The sequence below is a fragment of the Stigmatopora nigra genome, chromosome 10, assembly GCF_051989575.1.
Source record: "Stigmatopora nigra isolate UIUO_SnigA chromosome 10, RoL_Snig_1.1, whole genome shotgun sequence".
In the NCBI taxonomy this organism is placed as follows: Eukaryota; Metazoa; Chordata; class Actinopteri; order Syngnathiformes; family Syngnathidae; genus Stigmatopora; species Stigmatopora nigra.
The window spans coordinates 160,887-187,546 of NC_135517.1; the positions used below are offsets into that span (position 1 = coordinate 160,887).

General features: G+C 51.9%; 5 protein-coding genes across 13 annotated transcripts; 4 read left to right on the plus strand and 1 right to left on the minus strand.

Moving 5' to 3' along the window:
* Positions 1–170: 170 nt before the first annotated feature.
* cenpp (centromere protein P) lies at positions 171–20,814 on the minus strand. 7 transcript variants are annotated; one of them, XM_077726510.1, is made up of 9 exons: positions 20,291–20,814; positions 19,458–19,610; positions 19,218–19,372; positions 18,848–18,936; positions 17,724–17,836; positions 16,106–16,202; positions 704–783; positions 541–632; positions 171–449 (listed from the first exon to the last, which is right to left on the minus strand). In XM_077726510.1, the coding sequence occupies exons 2-9, from the start codon at positions 19,607–19,609 to the stop codon at positions 301–303; spliced, it is 927 nt and encodes a 308-aa protein (XP_077582636.1). In that variant the 5' UTR covers position 19,610; positions 20,291–20,814; the 3' UTR covers positions 171–300. The 7 variants fall into 7 exon arrangements, with proteins under 7 accessions (XP_077582636.1, XP_077582640.1, XP_077582639.1 ...); XM_077726514.1 differs by lacking the exon at positions 20,291–20,814 and adding an exon at positions 19,909–19,952; XM_077726513.1 differs by lacking the exon at positions 20,291–20,814 and adding an exon at positions 19,883–19,937.
* Positions 2,783–4,790, plus strand: ecm2 (extracellular matrix protein 2, female organ and adipocyte specific). Its single transcript, XM_077726747.1, has 8 exons — positions 2,783–3,141; positions 3,229–3,344; positions 3,409–3,544; positions 3,638–3,795; positions 3,882–4,021; positions 4,101–4,213; positions 4,307–4,520; positions 4,592–4,790. Exons 1-8 carry the CDS (start codon positions 2,937–2,939, stop codon positions 4,788–4,790), a joined length of 1,281 nt encoding a protein of 426 aa, XP_077582873.1. The 5' UTR covers positions 2,783–2,936.
* Positions 6,125–9,685, plus strand: aspn (asporin (LRR class 1)). The gene is made up of 8 exons (XM_077726506.1): positions 6,125–6,197; positions 7,033–7,301; positions 7,461–7,573; positions 7,658–7,871; positions 8,464–8,574; positions 8,643–8,736; positions 8,806–8,944; positions 9,098–9,685. The coding sequence occupies exons 2-8, from the start codon at positions 7,061–7,063 to the stop codon at positions 9,293–9,295; spliced, it is 1,110 nt and encodes a 369-aa protein (XP_077582632.1). The 5' UTR covers positions 6,125–6,197; positions 7,033–7,060; the 3' UTR covers positions 9,296–9,685.
* ogna (osteoglycin, paralog a) lies at positions 11,902–14,965 on the plus strand. The gene is made up of 6 exons (XM_077726519.1): positions 11,902–12,609; positions 13,351–13,402; positions 13,505–13,669; positions 13,769–13,971; positions 14,266–14,358; positions 14,433–14,965. Exons 1-6 carry the CDS (start codon positions 12,460–12,462, stop codon positions 14,601–14,603), a joined length of 834 nt encoding a protein of 277 aa, XP_077582645.1. The 5' UTR covers positions 11,902–12,459; the 3' UTR covers positions 14,604–14,965.
* nol8 (nucleolar protein 8) lies at positions 20,351–26,552 on the plus strand. 3 transcript variants are annotated; one of them, XM_077726483.1, is made up of 19 exons: positions 20,351–20,378; positions 20,713–20,795; positions 21,214–21,346; positions 21,443–21,505; positions 21,572–21,650; positions 21,728–21,887; positions 21,963–22,285; positions 22,359–22,594; positions 22,664–24,234; positions 24,347–24,502; positions 24,582–24,713; positions 24,777–24,882; positions 24,958–25,093; positions 25,170–25,250; positions 25,338–25,693; positions 25,855–25,993; positions 26,067–26,134; positions 26,241–26,323; positions 26,401–26,552. In XM_077726483.1, the coding sequence occupies exons 2-19, from the start codon at positions 20,730–20,732 to the stop codon at positions 26,458–26,460; spliced, it is 3,948 nt and encodes a 1,315-aa protein (XP_077582609.1). In that variant the 5' UTR covers positions 20,351–20,378; positions 20,713–20,729; the 3' UTR covers positions 26,461–26,552. The 3 variants fall into 3 exon arrangements, with proteins under 3 accessions (XP_077582609.1, XP_077582611.1, XP_077582610.1); XM_077726485.1 differs by lacking the exon at positions 20,351–20,378 and having other exon boundaries at positions 20,725–20,795; positions 21,197–21,346; XM_077726484.1 differs by lacking the exons at positions 20,351–20,378; positions 20,713–20,795 and adding an exon at positions 20,813–21,115.
* The last annotated feature ends 108 nt before the right edge of the window (positions 26,553–26,660 follow it).

Sequence of the window (26,660 nt, forward strand, 5' to 3'; positions counted from 1 at the left end):
GACTCACTTTCGGTCGAGACTCTGATTAAATTCAAATACTCTATTTTTTTTTCTTCAAAAAAAGCATTTCTATACTCTGTCGGCGCTTTTCGTAAAAACAACCATATATAGTCAGGCTTATATAGACTTCAAAAATGACAATGCTTAGCAAATATATACGTGGGACGTCATCTTAGTGGTTGACTTTTAATGGCAAACTGGTCCCATTTGCATCCATTGGTGACATTTCAAAATCAAGTGAAGTTGGCCAAATGATCTAATTGTTTCAACAGCGTTTTTGGTGCTCAGCTTGCAAGGGATTTAGCCAGGGATCTCCCGCTCACTGGATCCTGCCGCCGTGGCCCCCATCATCTCCTCCAAGGCGGCTTCGGGCCCAAGGAGCCTCAAGAGGGAGCGGAAGGCCCGCTCCGCGTCACCCGGGAACTGGGACGGGCCCAGCCGCCGCAGAGCTGCGCAAAAGAAGAAGAAGAGGCATTGAAGCGCCCGCCCGCCGGCCCACCCGTGGCGTTCCACGGGACGACTCTGGCCGGCCGCGCTCACCCTGGCGCGGGATCTTTGGCAGCAGGTCCAGGCGGGGCGCCACTCGGCCCTCCCGAGACACGTCCACGCCCCAGTGCAGGAGAAAAGCCACGCTGGAATCCCATTCAGATGGAATTGAAGCGGCGGAAAAAGAAAGACGGGTTACATTTTTGACCTTTCCGACCTTGGGAGATGGGGATGACGCAGGAGCAGCGTGGAAGAAGCCTCTCCGTCGGGAAGGCTCACCCAACGTGGATATTTGCCCTGCAAACACACACAAATCGTTACGTCAGTGACGGACACGTGATGATGAGACGCACGGAAAAGAATGGTCGCTGGGTGAATTCAATTCATGGCAAATGTGTCCGTGAGGGTCAGATATGCAAGTACATATCGAATACGGCGTAACGACCAGCAGATGGCAGAACTGGCTTTATTTCTTTTTATTGATATTGAAAAAAAAGAGCAAAAAGAGGAGGGTTGGCGGTGTGTTTTTTTGTCTTTTTTTCCAAGCCTGAAGTGCTCCTTTTCTTTACTTTTTTTCCCCCCGAGATGAAGCGAGCAATGCCGACTCAGCGGTATTTTTTGCCCCTGCCGGCAACATTTGCAAAAGTCATCAGCACGAGAGAGAGAACAGAAGAAGAATAAAAAGAAGAAGAAGAAGCCAGCCAGCCACTGACGTTTGTCTGTCTGTGGGGAGTGGGAGGGGTCACGGAATGGCTTCCTTTTGCAGCAACGTCAAGTACATACAAAAAAAAAAACCCAATAATAATAAAAATGGGGCAAATTGTGTGGTTATCAACTCTGACCTCCAGCTAGTGACACGCTACCTGCAATCACTAACAATGAGTCACACACACACACACAATGCATCTGCCTGAGTTTGGTTTTCAAAGCAAAGGCCCGCTCGTCTGTCGTGAGCCCCGCCCCCTTCCTCCATTGGCCGGCCGGCCGGCCGGTCCGCCGCGGCGTCCGTTCTGTGACATTTGCTCGACGGGTCCGGCGCAAACGAGGCGGAGAGCGAAAAGTCGTCCGTTTGCTGTTTCCAAGCACGTCCTACAATTGGCTCAACTCAAAAAAAAAAAAAAACAAAATGGGCATTTTTTTCCTTCCTTCCTTTTGTCTTAAAGGTCTCAATCTGGAATTCTTTCCCCGGGTTGATGTTTCTTCACTGTTTGATAAACCCCATGTGACGTGAAACCAGCAAAAAAATAAACAAAGAAGAGCCAGAGATTGTCTGGCTTTGATTAGCGCGCAGTTATTTGAAACTTGTGCTGCCGCCGCCGCCGCCACCGCCGCCGCCGCCGCCGCCGCCGGAGCTCCACGTGAGCCTGCTCATCCAAGTACTTCCAGGGTGGGCGGGTGTGCGCATTTTTCCACCTCTCCTCTCCCTCATCTTCTTGCGTTTTGAGGGCACGTCAAGCTCTCGCTCGCTCTGGTGGCCCAACCGTGTAAAAACGATGTTTGGGGACTGCCGTCAACATCCGATTCACAAACGCTGGCATCGGCGGTGACGGCAAGAAATGACTTGAATTGTCTTCTTTGGCTACTTGTGACTTTTCCGAGGCTGGAGCTCTTATGATGGGTGAGAGACAGACAAGTCACCAGGGGCCAAAGTGGCCCCTGAAAGAAGGTCCACTTCAAAAGCAAAAGCATCCACTCACTCACTTCTAAAAGATCGGCTGGCGCCTCCTCTGGTAATGACAGGACACGCGTCGAGTGCAAATGACACGGTGACTGGCGCCCACTGCCTATATTAGGGCGCCCACGTTGGGCCACTCCAAGGACGGGTGACGGCCGTTTGAAGGGATGAGGACGGAGCTGCTCTTGGCGGCCACGCTGCTGCCGCTCTTCGCCGCCGCCACCGTGGACGGGGGAAGGCGGCGGATGGAGGGGAGACGGGGCGGCCCGGGTGAGCCGCCAAAAAAGAAAAACATTATTGTCGGCCGGCTCACGTCCACCGCCGGAATTGTCGAAATGCCGTCAAAGCCAAAAGAATGTTATCTTTTGTGGCTTTTTTTTTTTAGGGGCGGCTCGGGTCGGAGAGGGACGGGGGCCGCTCGGGAACCTCGGGAGCGGACGCCGACCGCTTTGGACAAAAAGCGGGACCGCTCTTCTTCTCCAGACATCCGGGTGTGCAAGTAAAAGGGGGCGGGCCGCTGCCCGCCCCGACTCAGGTAGCGGGCTACCACCTGTCGGGGTGGGCAAACTACGGGGGTGAAACTTGTGCTTCCGAGCGCTAAAGGGGAAAGCTTTCCACAATGGCGTCCGCTAACAAGTGTCATCAGGGGATTTCAGTCAGGTGGCGCCCGAGCTCGTATCCACCGACCGTCTCCCATTCAGGGAGGGAGAGAGAGGCTAGAGGAAGGACGACGGCGGCAAAGCGAGAGAGTCGCAGGAGACGGCGGGATGAGAGGATGAGAAAACCAGAAGAGAAGTCGAGGAAGCGGGAACGGATGGCACCGGACGTCTTCCGAGAAGAGGCCGCCAAGATGGAGGTGGGAGGAGGAGGCCTCCCTCCCGGCTGCCGTCTCTCCGACGACACGCTGAGCTGCCAGCGCGCCAAGCTGGCCCATTTCCCGCCGCTCCTCCTGCCGCGCCTCAAGTGGCTGACTTTGGAGGGTGAGTGGCGCCTCTTCATTTCCTTCAAAGGGAGGGACGGGGTTTGCACCCTCGGCCCGAAGCCCTTCTTTCCTTTTTTGGGGCCAGGCAACGACATCGGCGCCATCCCGGAGGCGGCCTTCAACGGCCTTCCCAACCTGGAATGGATCAACTTGAAGGGGAACAAACTGACGTGGGGCGCCGTCCATCCCGCTGCCTTCCGGGTGAGCCTCGCCCAACGAAGGCAACCTCGGGTGGGGGGCACTCGCCACCCTTTGTCTGCGGCAGAGTCTGACGGCGCTGAGGCGGCTGTACCTGGACGGGAACCTCCTGGAGGCGCTTCCCGCCAATCTGCCGGCCGGCCTGCAAGAACTGAGCGTCAACGAAAACGGCCTGCGGGGGATCGGCGCCGACGCTCTGCGAGGTGACCTCTGGGTTAGGGTTGACGCTCCTGTAAAGGGGGCGTGACACGGGGTGACACGGGGTGACACGGGGTGACACGGGGTGACGTCGGCAGGTCTGGCTAATCTGGTGAGCCTGCAGCTGGAGGGCAACCTCCTGAGCCAGGCCAACGTGGACCCCCAGGCCTTCCGGCCCCTCCTCCGCCTCCGCTACCTTCGACTGGGGCGCAATCACTTTGTCTCCGTCCCCCGGGGCCTCCCCGCCTCGCTCCAGGTACCACGTCGGAGGGCGGCGCCGTGGGAGACCAGCCGACCGTTGGAGCTCTTTGTTTTGAGCTCTCGGCCTTTTCCGTCGGTCAGGAGTTGTACCTGGAGAACAACCTGATCCGGGAGATCCCGGCGGGCGTCTTGGACGGCAGCCGAGAACTCAACGTGCTCTCCCTGAGGCACAACGGCTTGGAGGAGACCCGGATGGCCCCGCTGGCCTGGATCCACCACAGGTGGGAGTGCGGCCGAATGGCGATTCCGAACGGCGGGCGGGCGGGTGGGGCCCTCCTTCACCGCTCGCCTGGCCAACAGGGGACTGGAGTCGCTGGACCTTTCGTACAACCGGCTCCGGCTGGTGCCTTCCTTCCTGCCCACGTCGCTGATCCACCTGGTGCTGGTGGGCAATCGCATCGAGAGAATCCCAGGTCGGTCCTCGGCGGCCACGCCCACGCCGAGATGGGCCCAGAGAAGCAGGTTTGAAAAGGAGGCAAAGGAGGAACGAGCGTCCCCATTTCTAGGCTCGGTGCTGGCCCACCTGGAACCGGGCCTGGAGTACCTGTACCTGTCGCACAACCGTCTGGACGGCGCGTCCTTGGAAGCCGAGTCCTTCTCGGGCGCTCGCGGTTCCCTGCTGGAGCTGTGCCTGGACCACAACCGCCTGCGGGCCGTGCCGCCCGCCATCGGGCGCATGAGGCGGCTCCGCCTCCTCCGGCTGGACGCCAACCGCATCAGGTGAGTGGGCGCGGAGGGGGCGGGTGACCGGCCCGTGGCGTTTTGACGGGACGCCACGCTCGTCCGGGCAGGGACGTCCCCGAGGAGGCCTTCTGCCATCGGGAGGAGGAGGAGGAGTCGGGGGAGGAGGAGGAGGAGGAGGAGTCGGCCCTGGTGACGGTCAGGCTGGACAACAACCCCCTGGAGGCGGCGGAGGTGTCGCCCGCGGCCTTCGCCTGCCTGGGCTCGTCCTCCGCCGCCGTGGTCCTGACGCCGCGGAAGCAGACGTGAGCGGACGTGAGCGGACGTGAGCGGCGGGCCCCACGGAGCGCTTCTTTGGCGGCCGCCTTCCACAAATACGTTGGAAATAAAAGCCAGACGTTATTGCTGCTTTTTTTTTGAAACACAAAATGTCAATCAGAATAGGCTTGGACGTTATTTTGCTCCAAAAATGGATGGTCGGCCATCCTAGCCTTTTTGGAAAATGGCGGCCAGCCGGCGACAGACGCCACGGCGACCGCGACCACCGCCACCACTTGGCTGGTGGGCAGAAAATGGACTGATTTATGCGTGGCGTGTTTTTTATTACACAGCTCAGCTCTTTTTCCTCTTAAAGGGCCACGACCAAGCAAAGAGTCGTCGTACATTAAGGTCTACCCACATACGGCTTCATTCTTTTCTTTTGTTTTGCTTTGCGCTTGTTGGGTGGGGGTTCAATCTGAGTCGGGATCACTGCCTTCGGGGCGGGCCCATCTGTCAAACAGATTAGCGGACATTCCACGCACGCCCGCCCACTTCCCGCTCAGGTGTGGGACGCGATAGCGAGCGGCGAGACCCCACCACCGTATGGAAGCGGCAAGCCGGCGAGCCAGATTGTGATGTGGCGGAAAACAAAGCATCCGGCAAAGGAATGCTTCTTTGCTTTTACAAGACGCAGTAGATCACGCGCAAATCTGCTTTTCATGTACGTACAACGGCGAGGTGACACGTGGAAACGTTTTGCTCTGCCTCCTCGTCGGCGTGAGAAGCGCCGGCGGATAAAGCCGGAGGAGGAGGCGTGCTCAAAAAGACAGGCAGCCAACGACCAAAAGTTGCCATCTTTTAGCTTTGCAAAAAGACATTTAAGATAGAACAGGTGTCTCCAAATCACCGGCCCCTTTTCACTCGGCCGTATTGCCACCAAAAATAAAATCATCATAAATGTGAAATAAATGATCCAATCCATGGCTTGTTGTCTTCAAAAGAAGATACTTGCCCTATTTGTTGGATCATCGACCAACTTTTTCAAGGGGAAACCTTGAAAGGCCGCTTTGGGGATGCGCTCGGAACGCCCACCCACCGCATTTTCCAGCAAAAGTGGAAATGCGACATGGCACAGATGATCTCAACGACCGGCGGGCGGCGGAAAGTATGAGGAGGCGGGAGAACGACGCCGGGGGAGAGCCGCCATCGTCGGGAAAAGGGGGGGGGGGGGGGGGGGGAAGGAAAAAAGCAATTGGCGTGGGATGCCAGAGAAATGCTCACTCGTGGGGGGCGGGATTTGGGGGTTGATCTCTCGCACTCTCTCGCAGTGTCCCCCCCCCCCCTTTTTTGTTGCTTTTGAACCCCCCGCCCCCCTTGCCGTTTTCGGGGGCCGACTTAGGTGGCGTCCCTCCGTGCCGTCCAGCTCAAACTTTGCCAAAGCATCCGACGGAGCAGGTAGGTCAAAGGAGACCAGAAAAAAAAGTACTTTTCAGGTGGTAGTGGGTCAGAGGGAACTCATTAGGCGCTGGCTGGCTGGCTTTCGGGGATTTGACTTCTTGACTCCATTTGGGCTTTTAAGCAAAGGCGCGGAAATTCAATGCGGGGATGCCGTTGTGTTTTTGCCACCGCGTTGATGTCGGATGGATTGTGGGAAGAAGATGTGGTGGGATTTGGCGGGGTCCATTTCCAAAAAGACCTTCCGGATGCTCTTTGTTTTGGCAGGTGCTCCGTTGGATTTTGCAAAAGTGGCGACTTGGGTTCTTTGACAGCCAAACACGGCCGTTCTTTTGACTATTTGGCTGCATTTCTAAGGGTTATCAGAGTGGCTTTTTTTACATTCATGTTTTTATCTTTACTCTTAACGAATTTGCCCCACGACGGGTTTCACCGGGGAATCAGACGCCCGGCGTTTTCGGCGGCCGGCCCCTCTCCCGTGCCGGAAAATATTTGCGGCGGGGCGCGGAATCCCCGGAGATGAGCCGGCGGCGGGGCGCGGGGAAGGCCGTAAATCGGCAGCCGCGCCGCAAAACATTTGCCTTGGCCGCTCATTTGCCGGCGGCGGGCGGCCGGAAAACGCTTGGAAAGGCCTGGAAAGGCCTCCCTGATTCCAACTTTTTGCTGACTTTTATTAAAAAAACTTGAAATGTAAGCCACCAGATTGAAGGGCCGGCTTCTGGACAAAGAAGTGAAAATAGGGCTGGATAATGGCAAGCGACCCGTTAAAAAAAGAAAAGAGAATAACATATATAAAGAAGGGAAACGCAGCATTGTGATGTTTGTGGGCCGGCAGGTAGATAAGACAAGAAGCCGGGGGTGCCATGAGGCTGCTCCTTCTGATCGTTCTTCTGCTGCCGCTGACCGCCGTGGTGGTGGTGGTCGGCGCCAAGAAATACCAACGCGTCGACGTGATGGAGATTGCCAGAAACTACGACGTGATGGTGGCCGACCAAGACGACGACGGTGACGACGGCGACGACGACGACCGTCACTACGACGACGACGACAGCTGCCCCCCGGGCTGCCACTGCACGCCGAGGGTGGTGCAGTGCTCCGATCAAGGTGAACGTTAACGTAATCATTGGGGGACGCGCTCAGGCCAAAATACCATCTATCGTATGGATACTGTCTCACTTTGTTGATATTTTTGGCCGCCATAGACGAGGCTGTTATTTATACGTGCGCCCGGACCTAACTTTTGTGGTGGGCGCCCACCGACAGGTCTGATCGGCGTTCCGGGCAAGCTCCCCGCCGACATCGTGATGCTGGACCTCCAAAACAACGACATCAGCGAGATCAAAGAGGATGACTTTAAGGGCCTGGAAAAACTTTACGTGAGAGTCGTCCAGCCAGCCAGCGTCCAAAACCAAACAAAAAATAAAATGTCATCTTTTTGTGGCCTCTTCCAATGCAAACAGGGCCTGTTCCTGATCAACAACCGCATCTCCAAGATCCACCCGCGGGCCCTGAAGAACATGAACAACCTGCGCCTGCTCTACCTGTCGTACAACGCGCTGACGCAGATCCCGGCCGACCTGCCGCCCAACTTGGTGGAGCTGCGTTTCCACGAGAACCGCATCAACAGGATCCAGAAGGACGCCTTCAAGGGCCTCAGGAAACTCCACGTGCTGGGTACTACCACCGTAGGCCTCATCAAATTACATATTGGACATTTTCCTTCCTTTTATAAAAGCATCTTAAATGCTAATCTACCCGTTTAGCTCTAATTGTTTTTTTTTTTACTTTAGACACGATCAGAAAATATAGTCGTTTTTAGGAAAAAGAAAAAAAAAAGGGATAGACAAAAGTCGTCTTTTTCAAGAGGCTTTTTTAACGCAGCCAAGGGGGAGGAAAAAAAAGTTGGCCGACCAATTCCGGGCAAGATAGGCTTCCCGTGCAGACTTTTTGGCAAGAGTGGGGAGGGAAAAAAAATGGCCGCCGTCGTAATTCAACACAAAGCGTTTTTCCAAGCGGCTTTTCCGTCACGCCGGGGACGATAAATTGAAATAGGAAAGAGAGAGAGAGAGAGAAGATGAAAGGAAAGCACGGCTGTTATTTGAATAGGCCTCCCTCACTCAAAAGCAGATGCGCTTTTTCGGTCTCGCGTGTCACAAAAGCTGCACGGCGGGCAACCCGGCAACAAAGTCGACGGGGAAAAGCCAAGGTAGCAAAAAAGAAAGGAGGGAAATGGACAGCGCTCAACCCGTTTTGCTTTGGCCACCAGAGCTGGGCGCCAACCCGTTGGCCAACGGCGGCATGGAGCTGGGCGCCTTCAACGGGCTGAGCACGCTCTACGTGGGAATGTCGGAGAGCAGGTTGACGGCCGTGCCCAAAGGTCAGTTGTTGTGTTTTTTCTGCCGAGCCCCCCGCCGAGCCAGCCAGCGGTCCTCCGTTTTCCGACAGATCTGCCCTCCTCCATCACCGAGCTCAACTTGGAGTACAACAAGATCTTTAAAATCGAAGTGGAGGACTTGATCCGATACAAAAATCTGCAGAGGTAAATGTCCTTCCTTCGGCATCAACGTGAATATTGAAAAGTCAACACTTGACCTTTGACCCCGGTCAGACTGAGCCTGAGCTTCAACCAAATCCGCTTTGTGGAAAACGGCAGCCTGGCCAAGATCCCCAACATCCGCCAGATCCACCTGGACAACAACGCCCTGAAAAAGGTCCCGGCCGGACTGGGCTCGCTGCGCTACCTTCAGGTGAAGCACAACCATTATTCCAAGCGCCCAAAGTTTTTTCCAAAGCCTTACTCACACTCTCTCTCTCTCTCTCTCTCTCTCTCTCTCTCTCTCTCTCTCTCTCTCTCTCTCTCTCTCTCTCTCTCTCTCTCTCTCTCTCTCTCTCTCTCTCAGGTGATTTTCCTCCACGCCAACAAAATCAGCAGCGTGGGCATCAACGACTTCTGTCCCCTCCGCTTCGGCGAGAAAAAGAACTTGTACAACGGCATCAGCCTGTTCGCCAACCCCGTCAAGTACTGGGACGTCCACCCCGGCACCTTCCGCTGCGTGGGGGGACGACGGGGCGTCCAGCTGGGAAACTTTCGCAAGTGAGGCGGGCGGGCGGGCCAGCGGGCCAGCGGGCGTCCGCCTCTCGACAGCCCGATTGAATTTTTCTCGCCACATCAAGTGAAATCATTGCTATAAATTCTCTTCTACAATATGACGCTAAAACGATTGTCACCGTAAATGGACTTGCTTCTGCAGTGCGCCTTTTGGCCACCAGACGGCGCCCACGTGTTTCGTTGATGGGATTTCATACATAAATAGTACGGGGATTGAAAAGTAACTGGAATATTATGATCTTTAAGCCAAATACTTTAAGAGATGGCGGTGGCAAAAAGGATCATGGACCATCCACAAATGTTGCAAAATATCAAATGCGACGACGGTCACTTTGTCCACTTTCTTCTCTTCAGACGGTGCTATATTTATTGAATCCATTTTCAAAATAAACCTGGAATGCGGCGACCCCTAACATCCATCCAGCTCTTTTCTTTTGGGGCGGGGGGGGGGGCAACGAACTGTTTCAAATGGTAAACTTGATTCGGATGTGATGAAAACCATGTGGTTGAGGACCATCCTCTTGATTGGGGCCATTTTAAAACTTTTTAAACGTCTATACTAAAGATAACTCAACTGTTTAAAAGTAAATATGACATGACGTCAGTCGAGTGGCGCTCGTTAACAATGGCCAGCAGAGGGCGTCACCATTCAGCGTCAATTCCATTTCTACATAAACAAGAAAGCACTCTCGCTTTCGGGGATGTGCGTCGCAGGAAACATATGGAAGAGATCGAGCGCTGGGCCACAGCTCCCCGCCGCCGCCGCTCCCCTCCGCTCGCCGCCGCCCCCTTCCTGCCAAGCCAAGCCGCCACGTTTCACGGCGCACGGCACAAACACGTCAAAGGCCAGGAAGGACGCGTTTGCCCCTAAATGCCTCCGGAGAGGTAAACAAAGTGAGAAGCGGGTCGCAATCAAAAGCAAGAGCCAATGTGCTTTTTAAACCAAAAGATGGAGTGCGACGATTGGGACTGATTATTTGCAGAAAGCGGGCTATCGGCATGGGGAGCACAAAAAAGTGAAAAGGAGGCAGTGCAAAAGAGAGCAAAAGAATCCCGGAGCAGGCGTCCAATGTCAGAGCGTCAGAGCGTGGTGGTGGCTTGATTAAGAGCAGATTTGCTTGAAATTCCTAAACGCGTGCACTCCAATAATTCGCCTTCCAAAAACAAAGAGAGAAAAAAAGAGTTTTCAGATTTAGCGGCTCTTCACCAACGACCTTGGAAAAAACGTGAGCGCCTTGGAAATGCCACTCACTAACTACTGCCTTTAGGGACTGGATTTGGGCCAATAGAAACGTGCGTGCAGGGAAGACAAAGAACTCCTCTGGCAAGATATTTCAAGACACCACCCATGGGCTTCTTAATCAATGCAAATGCGGAATGAGCCTTCCCTGGGCTCTGCTAGCATGCTAGCCATTGGCGGCGTACTCTAAACATGTCAAAAAGTGCCGGAAAACCTGGTGCTCGGAGTGAGACGGAAATGTCCCGCTTCAAATGGATGGCCGGTCCACGGGCGGTCCGTAAACTCGGGCAAATTCTCATCCGCTGGCGGCCGTCTCGGCTCGGGCCACCAGCTTCTGTCACCGGGCCAAGGACTCCATATTTACATTTCATTCAAGCCATCACGGTGCGCCGCACGTGAGAGGCGGCATGTCGGATTGTGTGGATGGGAGCTTTCGGGGAGCTTTCGGGGGCGCTTTCGGGGGCGCTTTGGGCGCTTTGGCTGGATTTGACAGCCTTTCAAAAGGCCTATTGTGCCTCCATCCACTGGGATGAAACGGAGCGTGACAGAGCAAGCTGGCTTCTGCTTTCTGGCACCAGAGCCAGACGCTTGCAGGCGGTCTGCGGTGGCCATCACGTGTCGCAAGGCCTCCTGGCCATCAACCGCCATTTGAACATTGCCCCCGACGCTAACGGCCACCAGAACACGGGCCGGCCGCCGTCCGGAGACCAGCAGTACGCGGCGTGCGTCTTTAAGGCGCCGGTCCCATCTGCTCGGACCCGGCGGCCGTCCTCGAACGGTACATATTTGATCACGGGACGACGTGTGCCTTTTGAAAAAGTGCCGACTTTCGTCTCAATCTCGCAAATGTCATCGGAGACGGCCCGGTCCAAACGCGACGGACGTCTCATCGCCGTCATTTCCTGTCTTTGCAGAGGGAGTAGATGACTTGTGTCCGCGTAAAGCATCTGTTGACGCACGACGGCCAAATAATTCACGCTCTCAATGGAAGGGCAAAAGGACACCGACGTCTACTCGATTTGGACCGTCTGGGCCGTTGTCCGATGACAACGCCACTTACTGTAGAGTATACGAACGAGTTACTGAAACTGTAACACCGCCCCCCCCCCCCCCCAAAAAAATGGTTTGTCCACATCTGCTCCAAATCTAAGCGACAGCAGGAAGCACGCGTGGACGGCAGCCATTGGTAACGCAAAACTTCCAACTACTTTATCGCTTGCAGGCATTTACAAAGAAAAAAAAAAACAAAGCAATAAAGTGGATCCATCCCGCAACGCGACCATTTTCCGACACCTTTGCCGTGAGCGTCCGTCCCGCCGCTCGCAGCTGTTTAAGCCATTTTCTCTCTTCCCCAATGCCGAAAAACCCCTAGAAACAGACTGCGGGCCGGCTAAATGTCTCCAAAAGAAACAAGCAGACGGACGGCGTTGTTTGACCCGAAAGCGAACCGAGTCAAGTTAACGCTGGCAAAATGGCACAAATGGCTCGAGGGGAGGCAACGACATTCACATCAAAAGTGGCTGGATTTGAATTTGTCGCTATCGACCAAGCGGCCACCACGCTTCCTTCCTCTTTTCAAATAAACACGGCGTGCTACTTTTGAACAAAAAGTCAACGGGGACAGGAGCTTTGGCTTTAGCACTAAGGACCGCAGTTTTAGCGGCGCCCAGAAAACAGTTTCGGGGAAGCGTCCAAATGTCAGTTCCCCAAATCCGGGTGTGATGAGCCACGTTCCAATGGCGGGTGGCCTATTTTGGCCGCAATCTTTGGCAGTGGCGGTCAGGAATGGGTTAAAGAAAAAGGGGGCTTTTCCCAGCCGGCGCTGGCTGGACGCGGCCTTTAAATAGCGTCATTTGACACACATCCCGCCAAGGGGGCTCCGAGGAAGCACACTCCAAACCCACTCCCGACGTATGGCCAGCAGCATGAGGGCGCTGCTACTGACGTGCGTGCTGGCGCCGGCGTGCTTGGCCGCCGTCGTCGTCGCCGTCGCCACCGCCACCGTCGCCACTTCTGGCCGCGGCGATTTCTTTGCCAACTACTTGACATCGACGCGAGGCAGGGTAAGACAAATCCATCTTTTTCTAATGAGCACTCTAATCCATGCTTCCCATGTTTGAGGGTCGGCGTTGATCGAAAAGGGCCAGTAAATCAAGTGGGACGTTCCCACTTTTCAATGGCATTTTTCATATGGACTTTGGACCCTAGGATGATCATCATCATTATTATTATTATTATTATTCCCAAAGCTGTAATTCCGAGCTGTATTTTTTTTTCCTAAATCCATTTTTTTTAGCATTCTTTAATCCGTGTCCTTGGAAAACGGTTCAATCCAATCCGTTAGAAGTAGTTAGGCCAAAACTTTATTTTGCATTGTTTTTCCCGGGAGAGCCGTTAAGAAAAAAAAAGGAGATTGGCCAACTCTTTGAACGCCCCACCGGGAGCGCCATTTCCTGACGGCGGCCCACTGGAAAGACTAACATCCAGCGCAAAGGCTTTTGCGCCACAAAAAAGGGAAAACTATTTGACAGATGCCTCAGCCAAATGAAAGCAAGCTCGCAGGACAACTTTTGCGCAACGCCGACTCCATTTAATGGTGGTGGCAAAAGGAAATCTGAAATGGCCTTTAAATCCAAGTGCATTTCTCTCAAATATAGTCAAATATGTCCACAGATCCTGCGACAGCTAGCGTGATATTCTCCAACGAGTGCCGTGGTACAAAACGTACCTTTTAGCCAATAGTCAAGCGATTTTTTTCCATATTTGAAACTCACGCTACTATTTTGTGTCAACAATTTGGGCAGAGAGAGCTGCCCGCGGACGACAAGCCCGTCCCGGCGGGGGAAGACGACTCGGGTGAGCCAGAGCCCACTTGCCTTTTATCAGACGGCCCTTGGCGTGGCTTTATATAGCGGCGTCGGGAGCGTATTTTTCTTTTCGTCATTGTGGTTGCGGCAGGCCTGCCGACCTGCCTGCTCTGCGTGTGCCTGACCCGATCGGTGTACTGCGAGGAGATCAGTCCCGACATGACCGCCGTTCCCGCCTTGCCCAAGAAGACGGCCTACCTCTACGCGCGCTTCAACAAAATCCAAAGAATCGGCACGGCCGACTTTGCCGACATCGGTGAGTGAGGGAGGCCGGCAATCTCCGCCCGCCGTCTCACCGCCGGAGACGCTCGGCAATCTCCGCCCGCCGTCTCACCGCCCCATCGTCCGGCCGCAGTGACGCTCAAGAGGATCGACCTGACGGGGAACCTGATCTCCGAGATCGAGGAGGGGGCCTTCGCCGGGCTGCCGCTACTGGAGGAACTGTCCCTGGCGGAAAACCGACTGGTCAGGCTGCCGGCGCTGCCCGCCAGCCTGCTGTCCTTCAACGCCAACCACAACTTCCTCGAGACCAAAGGGGTGAAGGCCACCGCTTTCAAGGTCCGTCTCACATTTCTCATTTCATTCCGGACCATGCGTCACCCCGGGGGGGGGGGGGGATCCTGCCGAGCGCTCCCGGAGGGCCGCCGTGGGTGCGTGTTTTTCGGTTTCCCCGGGCCGTCCGACACGAAGCTATTTGACCAAATCCGCCGGCTTTTGACGAAAAGACAAGCGCCCGGCGGGAAAGCTTCCCCCTGGCGGGTCAGAAGGGAAAGCCGCACCCACCGCGACCCGTTCCAGAATAGCTTGAGGGAGGGACCGCCGTGTCGGTTTGACCTTTTTGTTATGTGACAGAAACTGACGAGCCTGGTCAGCCTGTACCTGGCCAACAACCAGATGGAGGCGGTGCCGCAAATCCCGGAGAAGGTCCGCACCTTACACCTCCAGGTACGCCGCCGCCGCCGCTCCAAAAGTGGCAAAAACGAGTTCCATTGTTAAAATGCTGACCCCCCCCCCACCAGAACAACAACATCACGGAGGTCAACGTGGACACCTTCTGCCGCTCCGACGACAGCTACTACCTTCGAGCCGCCCTCAGCCAAGTGCGCCTGGACGGAAACCCGGCCGTCCTTTCCAAGAACCCCGACAGCTTCACCTGTATGCAAGTGCTGCCTATCGGTCGCTACCGGTGAACAACCCGCTCAACGGTCTTGGGATGGGTCCTCCGCATCAAAAAATGTAATAATAAGAATAATAATAGCAGGCACGGAGACATGGTTTATGCTGCGTGACTTTCCGTCATTTGACTGGGAAAGACCGTTGTCTGAATTCCAAGTTCTTTTGACAAAGGGAGGCCACTTCCATTCAGGGAAGCAAGCATTTAGCATCACTTATTTCGTGGGCGTATGAAATATGTAGCCCCTACCCATCCCATTTGCTCATAAATATGTCTCATCCAAAATGACTATCAGTGTGTGTGTGTGCGCGTGTATAGATATATGATTGTACAGTGGCTTAAGATATTTCAATAAAGTTGGAACTTTTTTGTACCAAATCATTCTGGCTCAGGAATTTTTTTTTGGAATCCCTTCTTTCAATCCTTTTCAAAGGACAAAAAACAGTCAAAAAAATAATGAACGCGGGGCCATTTCAACTGGATCGGACACGCGTCGGCGTCCACGGCAACCATTGAGAGAAGTCAAAGTTTGGGAGGTAGGAGAACTTTACTGGAAAATGGAAGTAGAAATCGAGGACGGCCCAGGAGTTAACCGCCGGGTAAAACCGTGCCGCCATGAAAAACGCCCACCGGAGCGGGTAAATGTTTGCGGTGCGCCAAATTGGACCACGCCGGGTGCCAGTGAAAACGTGGGCACGTGCGTGCCACTGGCCGCACAAAAAGTACTGGCAACTATTCCAGCCCAACGTCTGTGTCTCATTAGGCGTCCTACGCTAGCACAACAACCCATGGCCTTTTCCCACAGAACAAAAAACAAAAATGCAGGCGGCGCAAAGTAAAAACCAAAAAAAAAAAAGGCTCGGGTATGGAAAACGCGAGTTCACGCCGCATTCCGGCGCCGAGAAAAGATGCCTTTGAAACAGAGGGCGCTCTCTACAATAGCGTTTGATCAAAATGGAAGATAAAGTCAACTTTTAGCAAATGACAACAATGTGGCTTCAGCCAGTCCAAGAGTTGATTTTTTTACCACCCCTTGCAAGTACAATACAAGAATTTGGAGGATATTTTTATGACCACTCTGGGATGGATTGAATAGCCAAAATATTATCATCATCATCAGCAGCAGCAACAACAACGACAACAACCACTATTAGTAGCACAAAATACCTGCTCATTTCAAACCCCAGTTCTATATGACCATATTAAAAACACTACAAAAAAGTCAAAGCCAATGCTAATTCCCAAAGGGACCCGAAAGTAATGTCTTAGAAATGTGAGTTGGCCGTCCAATCCAAAGCGGGGAGGGAGGGATGGGGCCAGATTCAGATGAGCTCGCCAAAATGGCCGACAAGACGAGCACGACACAGGGTCATCCGGGGAAGGGGCGGGAATTTACACTTTCAAAGTCTCTCCTTGCTTTCCAAAAACAACTATTTAGCAATATAGTGCTGACTTTAGCAGAAGATTTTTACAGAGTGTTGGCTAGCCAGCGTTCCCGACTGGACCGGCGCTCCCTACCTGAAAGTGGAGGAAGGTGCGTCGTCGTTCGCCCATCCCGTCCGACAGGCGCCGCAGGGTCCGGAAAAAAAGGAGCGGGTCTCTGCTCTCCTGCACCCTGGCAAAAGACAAAAATCACATTCATTTCCTTGTACGGCGGGACCTCGCCGTACCGGACGCTCTACCCAGCGGATGCGCCAGACGGCGGGAACATTTCCGGCAAATGGTTTGCTCGAGATTCGAGAAAAATTTGGAGATGCGAAAAACCTGCGTGCCCGCCGTGACACCGGGGGCCGTTTGTCGTCTTTTTCGTGTCCATTTTGAAGGGAATACAAAAGCAAACAGCCCATCCGTAGCAAACGTGAGCTTGGAGGCGGGGCAAACGGCCAACCCGGCCGGCAAAAAAAGCTATCCAAACGGAAGGACTCGCACTCGCTGGAAGGAGCGGGGGTTGGGCTACAACAAACACCTGACGGCGATCCACTGATTGCACTGGTGGGACACTTAGTATTGCGGAAAGCTTCCTCTTTATGAAAAGCTACATTTGGTGGATATGTTTGAATTGAAAGCCTACTATTATGGGATACTATGCCTTTATATCAAAACCAAAAGTCTTTATTGTCAGACACAGACACGTATATAATGAAATGGGTGGAATATCATTCAACAAAGGTGCTCTTAAATGGGTCAAAAGGGTTACAAGTCTGTGCTTTAATGGCCAACGTTTGAAATAGGTCCAGGAAAAAGACTTGGACTGACTTGGACTGTTGACACCAGGCAGCTTTTAGATTTCCATTCCATCTGGGACAAACATAGCTGGCAAAGTTGAATGGACGGGGGTTGGGTTGCTTTGAGTGAGGAGGAGAGGGAGGAGTTGCTTTTTGGCTCAAGCTGTCCAGAAGCCACCGAGCTGACTAACTTTCAAGGAGCGGGGGTTGGGCCTGCGAGAAGCACCTGACGCCAATCCACTGATTGCAGACGCAGGACACACAGTATTAGGCTCTCTTTAGGAAAAGCTAGGGGGGGGGGGGTTGTAATTTGAAAAGACACACTCAAAAATAAGTTGAATCTAACCTCACACTAGACTTCATTCTAATTTAGTTTGACATTTGAATACTTTTAATATTTCAAATGGCGAATTTCCCAGGAGGCCCCAAACTTTCCCCCGATTGTTATTCCGCCTCGCGGTGCCCACGGAAAGCTAATAACGGGCGAGAGTTTGGTGGGAGTGCGGTGTGCTCTCCCTCTGCAACTCTGTGACTAAACCTATTGACACTTTGTGTATTTGCCTGGCTCAAATTCCAACGCCATACGAATATGTTCCAGTGCGGGTACGGATGGAATTTTCCAAAAAAAAAATGGCTTTCCAATCCGAGAGTGTGCCTTTTCAATTAGCTCCCCGCCGCGCTCAGTCACCGAGAGGGCCGGCGTTCTCGCCAAGCGGTCGACGGCCGACGTTAACCGCGGTGTTTTTCCAGACGGGCCGCGTCCAGATGTGACGGGCGCACATCTGCTCCGCGGTGGGAGGCGACCTCGGAACGCGCCCCGCGCTAACCAAACGTGGCCCTCCGAGGTGACCGTCTTTACCTCACGCTCGCGCTCGGATGAAATGGGACGGTGGAGGCCGGTCAAAAGTTACCCAGAGAGGAATGCGCCAAAGTGGGGAAGGTGGACGTCGCCCGCCACCGCCTCCAGACTAGCGATGGTGGTCTCGGGCCGCTGGTCCTTCTGTAATGTAAATGTGGCCAAACCCTGTCACAAACACCTTTTATTCAGCATTCTTATTTTCATTTGCTTATAAATAGTGTGTGGTCATTTTCTATTTACGAGAATTTTGAAAAGACCCCCAAAGTCAACTTTGGCTGCCGGTGGAAATGTTGCCAAGACACTAAATGAATGACCCAAACAAAGTAGTCTGATGCTAGCTAGCTAGTCTGTAAAAAAATATCAAAGAGAGTTCAAAAGAAAGGAAAAGTAGTTAAGAGTTTGCCGTCTCATAAATAGCGTATTTCATTGCAAAGCGGTTTTGACGTATCAGCTACTGGGATGATTAAACATTTCAATGTGAAGAGGATTTTAGTGTTACAAAAAAAAAAAAAGACACTAGCGTTTGCAACATGTTGTCATCGGAATTTGTCACTTCCAGAAACGCAAGAGCCAACTTTTCCCTCGCAAAACATCGAAGCCTTCCCCCGGGCAAGCATTTTGATCCATTTTGGTGTGCTACATTGCTAAAGCAAACACTGAGGTTACCCCAAGATCCATCTATCACCACGTGGCAGCGGAAAGAGGAAGAAGAAAAAAAGAAGCCAATGAATTAAAGGCGCATTAAAAGAGCTGCGAGAGAACATGAATCATGGACGCCTCGACGTGCAACATAACTCAGCCGAGGAATGAAACGAGATTAAGTTTGGGAACGACTTGATCGTGAGAGGAAGGAAGCATTTTGTACCCATCAGCTGTTCTCTCCGTTCAATCTCACCATAAGAATAAATAAATAAATATGTAAAATAGACTTGGACTGTGCCAGAGGTCGTTTAGTGATATTTTCAGATGATTTCACTGTAATATTTCATTGTATCAGCGTGTAAAAAGTGGAGCAGAGTTCTGCTCAGCTGTTAAACTCGTTACTCTATTGAATTCATGAATCTCTGTCGCCCCCTGTGGGTGGTACAACACACCCGCGTCGTTTAGGACAGATATACTACTAGTACATTGATTTGCTGCCATTGAAGAGAATTATTTGGCAGCATTTTGACTCACCTGGACTTGGAAGAGTTCAAAGTCCACCTGGAAGTCCAAATTTGAGCAACGACCAGACAGATGCATCTTCTTCTCTGACTTTATGCCGTCTAAAATTTGAAAAAAAAAAAAAAAAAAAAAAAATTACTGGCTGCTGGTAAAAAAAGCATTTTCCAATATTTGACATGATCAAAGATATAAAACGTTGATGAAAGATAGAGTACAAAGTAAACTACAGTAATGTATGCATTTTGATGCAGAGTATAGATCTTTTTTGGAGAGTGCTTTTTTATCTACGTCAAAATCAAAAGCCTTTATTGTCGTGCTTCCGACATCGGTTGGAGACCAGTTACTTTTTGGATGGATTTTTCTTTTTTTTTTATATACATACCGCTATGCAGAGTTTGTATGATGCATTTCCTCAGGCTGATGGCATCAGTGCTGCTCTGTTGCTTCAAATCCTCTTCCAGCTGTTCCACCTCCTCTCTCAGGTTGGACAAAACCATCTGTGCGCCTCCTTGTGGCATATGTCCGCATGCCAGCGACCTGTTTCACATCACGTTTGAGGGTTGTCAAAACTGTGGCACGCTTCTTTTGGCTACTTTTGGGCCATAACGTGGCGGCAACTCACATGGCGTCCCGCATTGCTTGGCTGGGATGCAAGTCAGGTTGGTATCTCTGACACGTGCGCCGTAGTTCCGCCACTTCCTCTTGCAGAAGCCGGATTTCGTCCTCCAACTCCATCAACTCTGTGTTCTTCTCTTTGTTCATTTTGTCCACCATTCTGTTGGGACAATATGGAAAAGCACATGAAATAGGAAATACACCATAATCTCTCATTGTGATCAACTAGCTCGCCTCGTGAAAGCTAATACACGAGTAGCAAAATGTTTTGGTTTGTAAAAACACAATACATTGAACCATTTCAAATGACTAATACAAAAAAATACAAACCATGCGGTTTGACATCAAATACAAGTGCATCAATTCAATTGAAATAGTAGCACAATGACCTTGTTGTATATATATATTTTTTTGAACCATTATTTGACATACACACGAACCCTACGCCCACCACACACATTCCACGTGATTGTTGTTGGGGTTCAAGCTAGCAGGGAATGACGTCAGACCATTACAGCGTATGTAAACAGAGAGCGTTTAAAAAGAGAGATCAGGACTCAAACGTTACTCTGTCAGTAATAATAAATGCACTCTCTAATTCATAAAGTCTAACATAGTAACAACAATAATTCTTTATTTAACTTAGTTAGCAAATAGTAAGCTAGTGGTCTCAGAAGTAGACGTTATTCGTAGTACATTTTGCTAGCCCATTTCTAAAGCAGACCACCGTGTAAAACACAATAAATTGAAAATGTCAAAGCCAAATGTTGAAACTATTCTAGAGTGCATGTTAAGAAGACGTTTAAGGAATGCACTAAGCGTGTAAATGCATATAAATACCGGTGCCTGGTGACTTGGCGTCTTCTTCCAAATGGAATCAGTTCAGAATTTGGCGCTCCGAGGACTGGACGCTACTACTTTGCGTAATGTAAGAGGGGGATACACATCTGACTTTATCGAGTAAATAATGTCAATATGTAGCTTTAGTAAGTTTATATTTATTAAAAAGTAAATAATATTTAAAATAAATCAAAAACATGGATCAGCTATTGGGGATAACATAAAAATATATCGGTTTTGACTACCCCGTATAGAAAATAGAACTTGGCCGCCCCTTAAATTTCAGTCATATAGATCTATATATTTCTTTTAATTGCCAGTTTAGCTGAATATAATTGAATTGATATTTTGTTACATTTTTTTGTTTTTACAATTTGTATTTAAGCGGCACGTTTAAGAGAAGTACATTTCTTTCGGTACAGAAACACGGAGGACGCTAATGTGTGACGGACAGCGCTGTCTAGGCGAGCATATTTCCAAGTTGCACTTTCGGATTCCATGTGAGGTAAAAGAAAATTACTATATTTGCTTCACGCGAGAAAAAAAACTTAACCCTTTCTGCATTTATCTCTCGAAGGGACATTTAATTAGCTTTGTTTTGTCTAATTTACAGTTAACGTTTTAGTTCTTTTACAAATCAGACGTTAGCAGACTTTACACGAGCACACTTGAATGTCTCCTATGAATAACCACCACGTTTGTTTTGTCTGATTTTCATCAATATTCCACGTAAATATTAACTTTAATGTGACTTTGCGCCCACCTTATGGCTATACAAGGAAGTGTAAGGGATTTGGACCAAGATGTCAATTTGTAATGATCAATGTAATTACACTCCCAATACCAAAACATGTTGTTTTTTTCTGCAATTATCTTTGTTGCGTTAAAACGCTTCAACTGTTGTAGTCTTTTTTTAAATATAGTGTTCCAGCGAGATGCCACGTCTTTACGTGGGTGGTTTGAGCCACCTGATCACCCAAAAAGAACTGAAAGATCGCTTTGGAAAGTTTGGACAGGTAGAGGACGTGGACATTCGGACACGACGGGATGACGAGGGTGTGTTCTCAAAAACTAAAACTAAAACGACTGAAAAACGGGAACACAACAATGAATGTGTTATAAACAACCTGGTCTTTTTTTCTCTGCCCACAGGAGTTCCTTACAAAACATTTGCTTACATCAACCTCGACACATCCGATGCAGACCTGAGGAAATGTGAGTGGACAGAAGCAGGGAGTGACTTCTTCTTCAAATTCATATTTCTTGTGTTTTCATGCACAGGCATGACAGTATTGAACAAATCCAAATGGAAAGGAGGAACTCTGCAGATCGAACACGCCAAGGAGAGTTTCCTTCAACAGTAAGCCAGCCTTTTTTAAAAGTCGACTTAACTTTTTGTCGGCACCCTACAAGTTGATTGCCTTGTTTTTTTTCTAGACTGGCTCGGGAAAGAGAAAGTGAGCAGCTGCGCCTCAGCCAACACACAGAGGACCAAAAACCAAATGTGGACCCGCTGCTGGAAGCTTTCAGCAAAGCTGGCGTGAACAACTTCACCATGAAGGCCGCCGTGCCGGGAACCGAAGTGCCGGGACACGAGGTGCGCTCGGACGGGGGCTCGCCGTCTCCATTTCTTGCAATGCATTCTTTTCAAGTGTGTGTTTGTGTCCATCAGAACTGGGTGGTCAGTAAATTTGGCCGCGTCCTGCCCGTCATGCAGCTGCGCTGTAAGAAGGGCAGCAAGACACGCACCGTCAAGTACAACCCGTCCAAGTACAGCCACAACATCCGACGTTTGGAGCCGGCCGCTGGCGCCGGCTCCCACGCCGCCGCCGCCGGCGAGGCCGCGCCTACGCCGGTGGCCGGGCTAACCTGGCGGATTGAAGGCGGAGACGATTTGATCAGCAAGAAGAGGCGGGGAGAGTTTGCGCCCTTCAAATCGGGGCCCAGAGCCCACAAGACTTGTGCGGAGGTTCTGGAATGGCTAAACAACGCTAGGTAAAAACTAGCTTTTCAAGTCATTTTCCTGCAAAATGCAAAGCTTTCCCCTTGAGCAATGTTTCCGTCTCAGACGCGCGGAAACTCCGCCTCCCCCGACGGAGGCTTTCGGCGCGGCCGGCGACGGGCGTCCGGTCGGGAACGGGAGACGTTACGCCGACCACGACGTGGACTCTGACGAGGAGATGCGCCGACTGGTGGCGCTGGAGCGCCTTGCCCACCCTGCGGCCGAGAAGGACATAGAGGAGGACTTCCTGGAAGTGGTGGGAGACGACTACTTTCTCAAGACTTCAGACCTGCGGCAAAATGGTAAACAAATGGTCCAAGATCTTCAAAAAGCAAAATACAGCATCAAGCCCAATTTTCCCCAAATTCCAGGTGGATCCAAGCAGAAGCCGGACCGGGACCATTCCGATTCCGCCGACACCGACCAGCTCTTGGCTTCCGGGAAACCTTCTCTTCCTCCTCGGACGAACGTTTCGGCAAAAAGGGGCAAGAGGAAGAGACGGGAACGGGAAGAAGAGGAGGAGGAAGAGGAGGAGGAGGACTACCACTCGGATGACACGGATCAGCTATGCGCTTCCAGGGCGCGTGTCTTGGAAAACCTCTCGGGAGAGAAGGAGAAAGACGCCACCCGCTCGACAGACAAGAAGAAGAAAGTCTCCACTCCTGGGAAACGGCGGCTCTCTGGTCCAGACGGGATCTCGGCAGACGCTAGCGGAGTAAAGGGGAGGAAAATAAAAGGGGGTGACCAGAGGACCACGAAAAGTCTCCTTTCCAAGGAGGAAGAGGAGGTCGACATTGAAGACCACTCTTCTGAAATCTCCATTAAGAGGACATCTTCGACTTCTCAACCAAAAGTTTCGGGAGAAAAGGATGAGAAGGTAGAGCAGAAAGACAAAAAGACAAAGAAAAGCATTGTCAATCGTAAGAAGAAGAAAGAGGAGGTGGAAGAAGAAGAAGAAGAAGTAGACAAATGTTCCCCCAAAAAGAACATTGGCAAGAGGACAGAAGCGTCGGCGCCGGAACTCAAAGGCGAGGAGGAGGACAGCGACGGGGACCGCCAATCGGGAGATTCCGACTACGAGGCCATGTTCTCCAACGTCACCCATCTGGAAATCTCCCTGTCAGACCTCCAAAAAGTGGCCGAGAAGAGCCGCTCGGCGTCGGGGGAAGCCCCGCCCAGACGCGCCCCCGACACAGAAATCCTGCCCCACCAAATCTTGGCGTCCCTCCTGCGGGACGACGACCACGACGACCGACCGGAATCCAGCAAGACCAAGAAGAAGAAAGGAAAAGGGAGCCTTCCTCCCTTTCGGGGGACGGCCGCCGCCGCGCTCTACCGCCAGGGGGAGGAGCAAGAGGAAGAGGAGGAGGAAGAGGAGGAGGAAGATCAAATCACGGAACGGTTCTCTTTTGGGGAGGCGGTGACGAAAAGGGAAGCTCCCGTGAAAAAGGCATTGAGCCACGTGAGCTCCTCTTCTGGAGAGGAAGAGGAACAGGACGACGAAGAGGATGGGGAAGAGGAACAGGACGAGGAAGAGTTGAGCGCCCCTGATGAAAAAGATGAGCAGAATGAGCAAACGACGAGACAAGCCTCCTCCCAACAGGCGGTGATGGAGAGGGAAGAAGCTCCCGTGAAAAAGCCATCGAGCCTTGTGGGGTCATCATCTTCTTCTTCCGGAGAGGACGAAGAAGAGGACGAAGAAGAGGACGAAGAAGAGGATGAGGACGAAGAAAAGGATGAGGAAGAGGACGAAGAAAAGGATGAGGAAGAGGATAAGGAAGAGGAAATGGAAGCAGAGGTGATCCGGGGTCCCAAGTTGAGCGCTCGGGAAGAAGAAGAACGGCAGAAGGAAGACAACAGCAGGAGACTGGCCGCCGTCCAACGGAGGCAAAAGGAGGCGCAGCAGCACAAGGAGTTCATCCAGGGGGCGCTCTCCAAAGTGGTTAGTTCTTTGGCTGCCATCCCATCGGTTTGCACCAACAAATATTGGCAAATGTAGGGGGCCAGGCCACAGGGTGGGAGAGATACCAAATTCTTTTCTTCTTCTCAATTAGGATTCTGCAACAGCTAGAACAGGAAAGCACATTGTCTTTCATTCCGCCGATGAGGAAGAGGAGGAGGAAGAGGAGAGCTCCCTGTCCCCAAAGCAGCCATTAGCGGACGCCCACCTAAGGACCACCGCCAATGAGAGCCTTTCGTCCAAAATGGAGGTAAGGCGTGGCGTTTTGACCAGCGTTAAGGGGGGGGAGAAAAAAAAAAAAACTTTCTTTTTCCTATTTGGTTCCTCAGCGGGACGGCGCCAAAACGTCGGGCCCCAAACTTTTCGACGGCAGCGAGGACGAGGAGGAGGAGGAGGAGGAGGAAGACGCTGGCGCCGCCTTCCACGTCCGGCCTCAATTTGAAGGGCGGGCGGGGCAAAAGGTGAATCGCCTCCCATTGGCCTCAAACAAAAGACGGTGCTGAACTTTCTTTTTTGCCCTTTAGCTGATGGCGCTGCAGTCGCGCTTTGGCACAGACCAGCGCTTCAGGATGGATTCCAGATTCCAAGAAGAAGAAGAAGAAGAAGAAGAAGAAAAGGACCAAGAGTCAGGTAGGCTCTTTACAACTGCTCTTTGATGGACTGGCGCCAGACACGGATCACCAACGCCGGCGGACGTCTCGGCAGACGCGGACGGAGACCACGGGGCCGACGAGGAAGAGCGAGCTCTCCGGGAGGAGAAGAAGAGGAACATGTCCATCCTGCAAGGTCTTCTGGGACCCGCCGTTGCCAAGACCTCCTCGGCCAAGGGCAAAACCTTCAGGTGGGTGCGCACCGGCCCTTTAAATTGGGGTCGCACGAGGTGGACACGGTGACACGGTGACGTTGCCTGGCCGCAGGGACGTGTCGGCGCTGCACTACGACCCCGGCCGAGAAGACCACGCCGCCTTTGAGACCAAAGCCCAGAGCCGACAGGAAAGGTAAGAAAGGAAAGCCACAACGGAATATCTCACCGTCGTCGGTTCCAGACGTGCAAGCTTTTTTTTTTGTTTTCTTTTTCTGGTTAGCAAGTCGGCTCGCCGCAAGAAGCGCCAGGAGGCTGAAAAGCTCCCCGAGGTTTCCAAGGAGATCTTCTACGACGTGTCGGGTGACCTGAAGGCCATGTTTGGATCCGTGGCTCCACGGCAAACGGCGGAAGAGCTCCAAACGCCCTGGGACCAAAATAGTGATGAGGAGGAGGAGGAGAAAGGGGAGGAAGAGAAGGAGGAGAAAGAGGAGGAGGTGGAAGAGATGGAAGAAGAAGCAGAGGAGAAGGAAGAAGAAGAAAAGCAGCAAGAGGATGAGAAGGTCCAAGCTCAAGATGCTTCCCCCTTCATGTTCTCCTTCTTTGGAGATAAGGTCCAAACTGCAAGTCCACCTGAAGGTGCGCCACAATATCTTTTCAAATCCTTGCCATTTGACTTTTTTTTTTTCTTATCAGGTCACATTCATCGACTGAAATGATTTCAATCGTCAGAGTGGAATGTTGGTTTTAAATGCGCAATTGACAGCCTCCCTTTGCTTTTTCTTCTTCTTCTCATTCAGAGTACAAGACGGAGAGTGTGGACGGCGGCCGCCAGGTGGCGCGGTGGCAGCGAGACCCCCGCCTGCAAGACAGCAGCGAGGAGGAAGAAGAGCAAGAGGAGAGAGACCACCGCCACGACGTGGCAAACGAAAGCCAAAGGTGAGCTCCACGGCGCCGTACTGACTAGCGTTGATTTCTGATTTTGGTTGGCGTTGATTTTGCGCCCCCTCAGGGACGAGCAAAGTCTTCCCGCCCTCGCCGACTTGTTCTTCTTCCGAGACGGTGACGGCAGATTGACAGGTAAGTGGGTGGGCGGGTCTGCCTCCTTTGGTCTTGCCAACATTCTGTCCCATTTTAGGGAGGAAATACATGATTATTGCCAATGAAAAAGATTTCTTTTTTTAAGAGGGTCCCCTGGAATTCTGTCGCTCTACTCGACTGGAGGACGAGTGGGAGGAGTGGGAGGAGACCAGGACGGCGCTCAAACAGGTAAACGCCGCGCCGCCTAGGCTAGCCAACGTCTAGCCATCTATCTAACGCCTCTTTTTATGTGACTTTGTGCTCAGGAGTACCGCAAGTTGCACCGGGACGCCCGCAGGGTGCTCAAATCGGCGCAAAAGACTTGACTTGCTTTGACAAAGGAACGCAGCTTGGAATATTCGTGTGTCACAGATATTTTGTGTGTATCAATTCAACAAATAAAAAGGAGCAAGTCGGAGTTGAATGTCGGGATTTTTTGCTCCGTTTGGGGGGGGGGGAAACACGGCTTCAATGATAATAAATAGCATAGAAATATATGGATCACACTGACTGACCTCACTGTAGC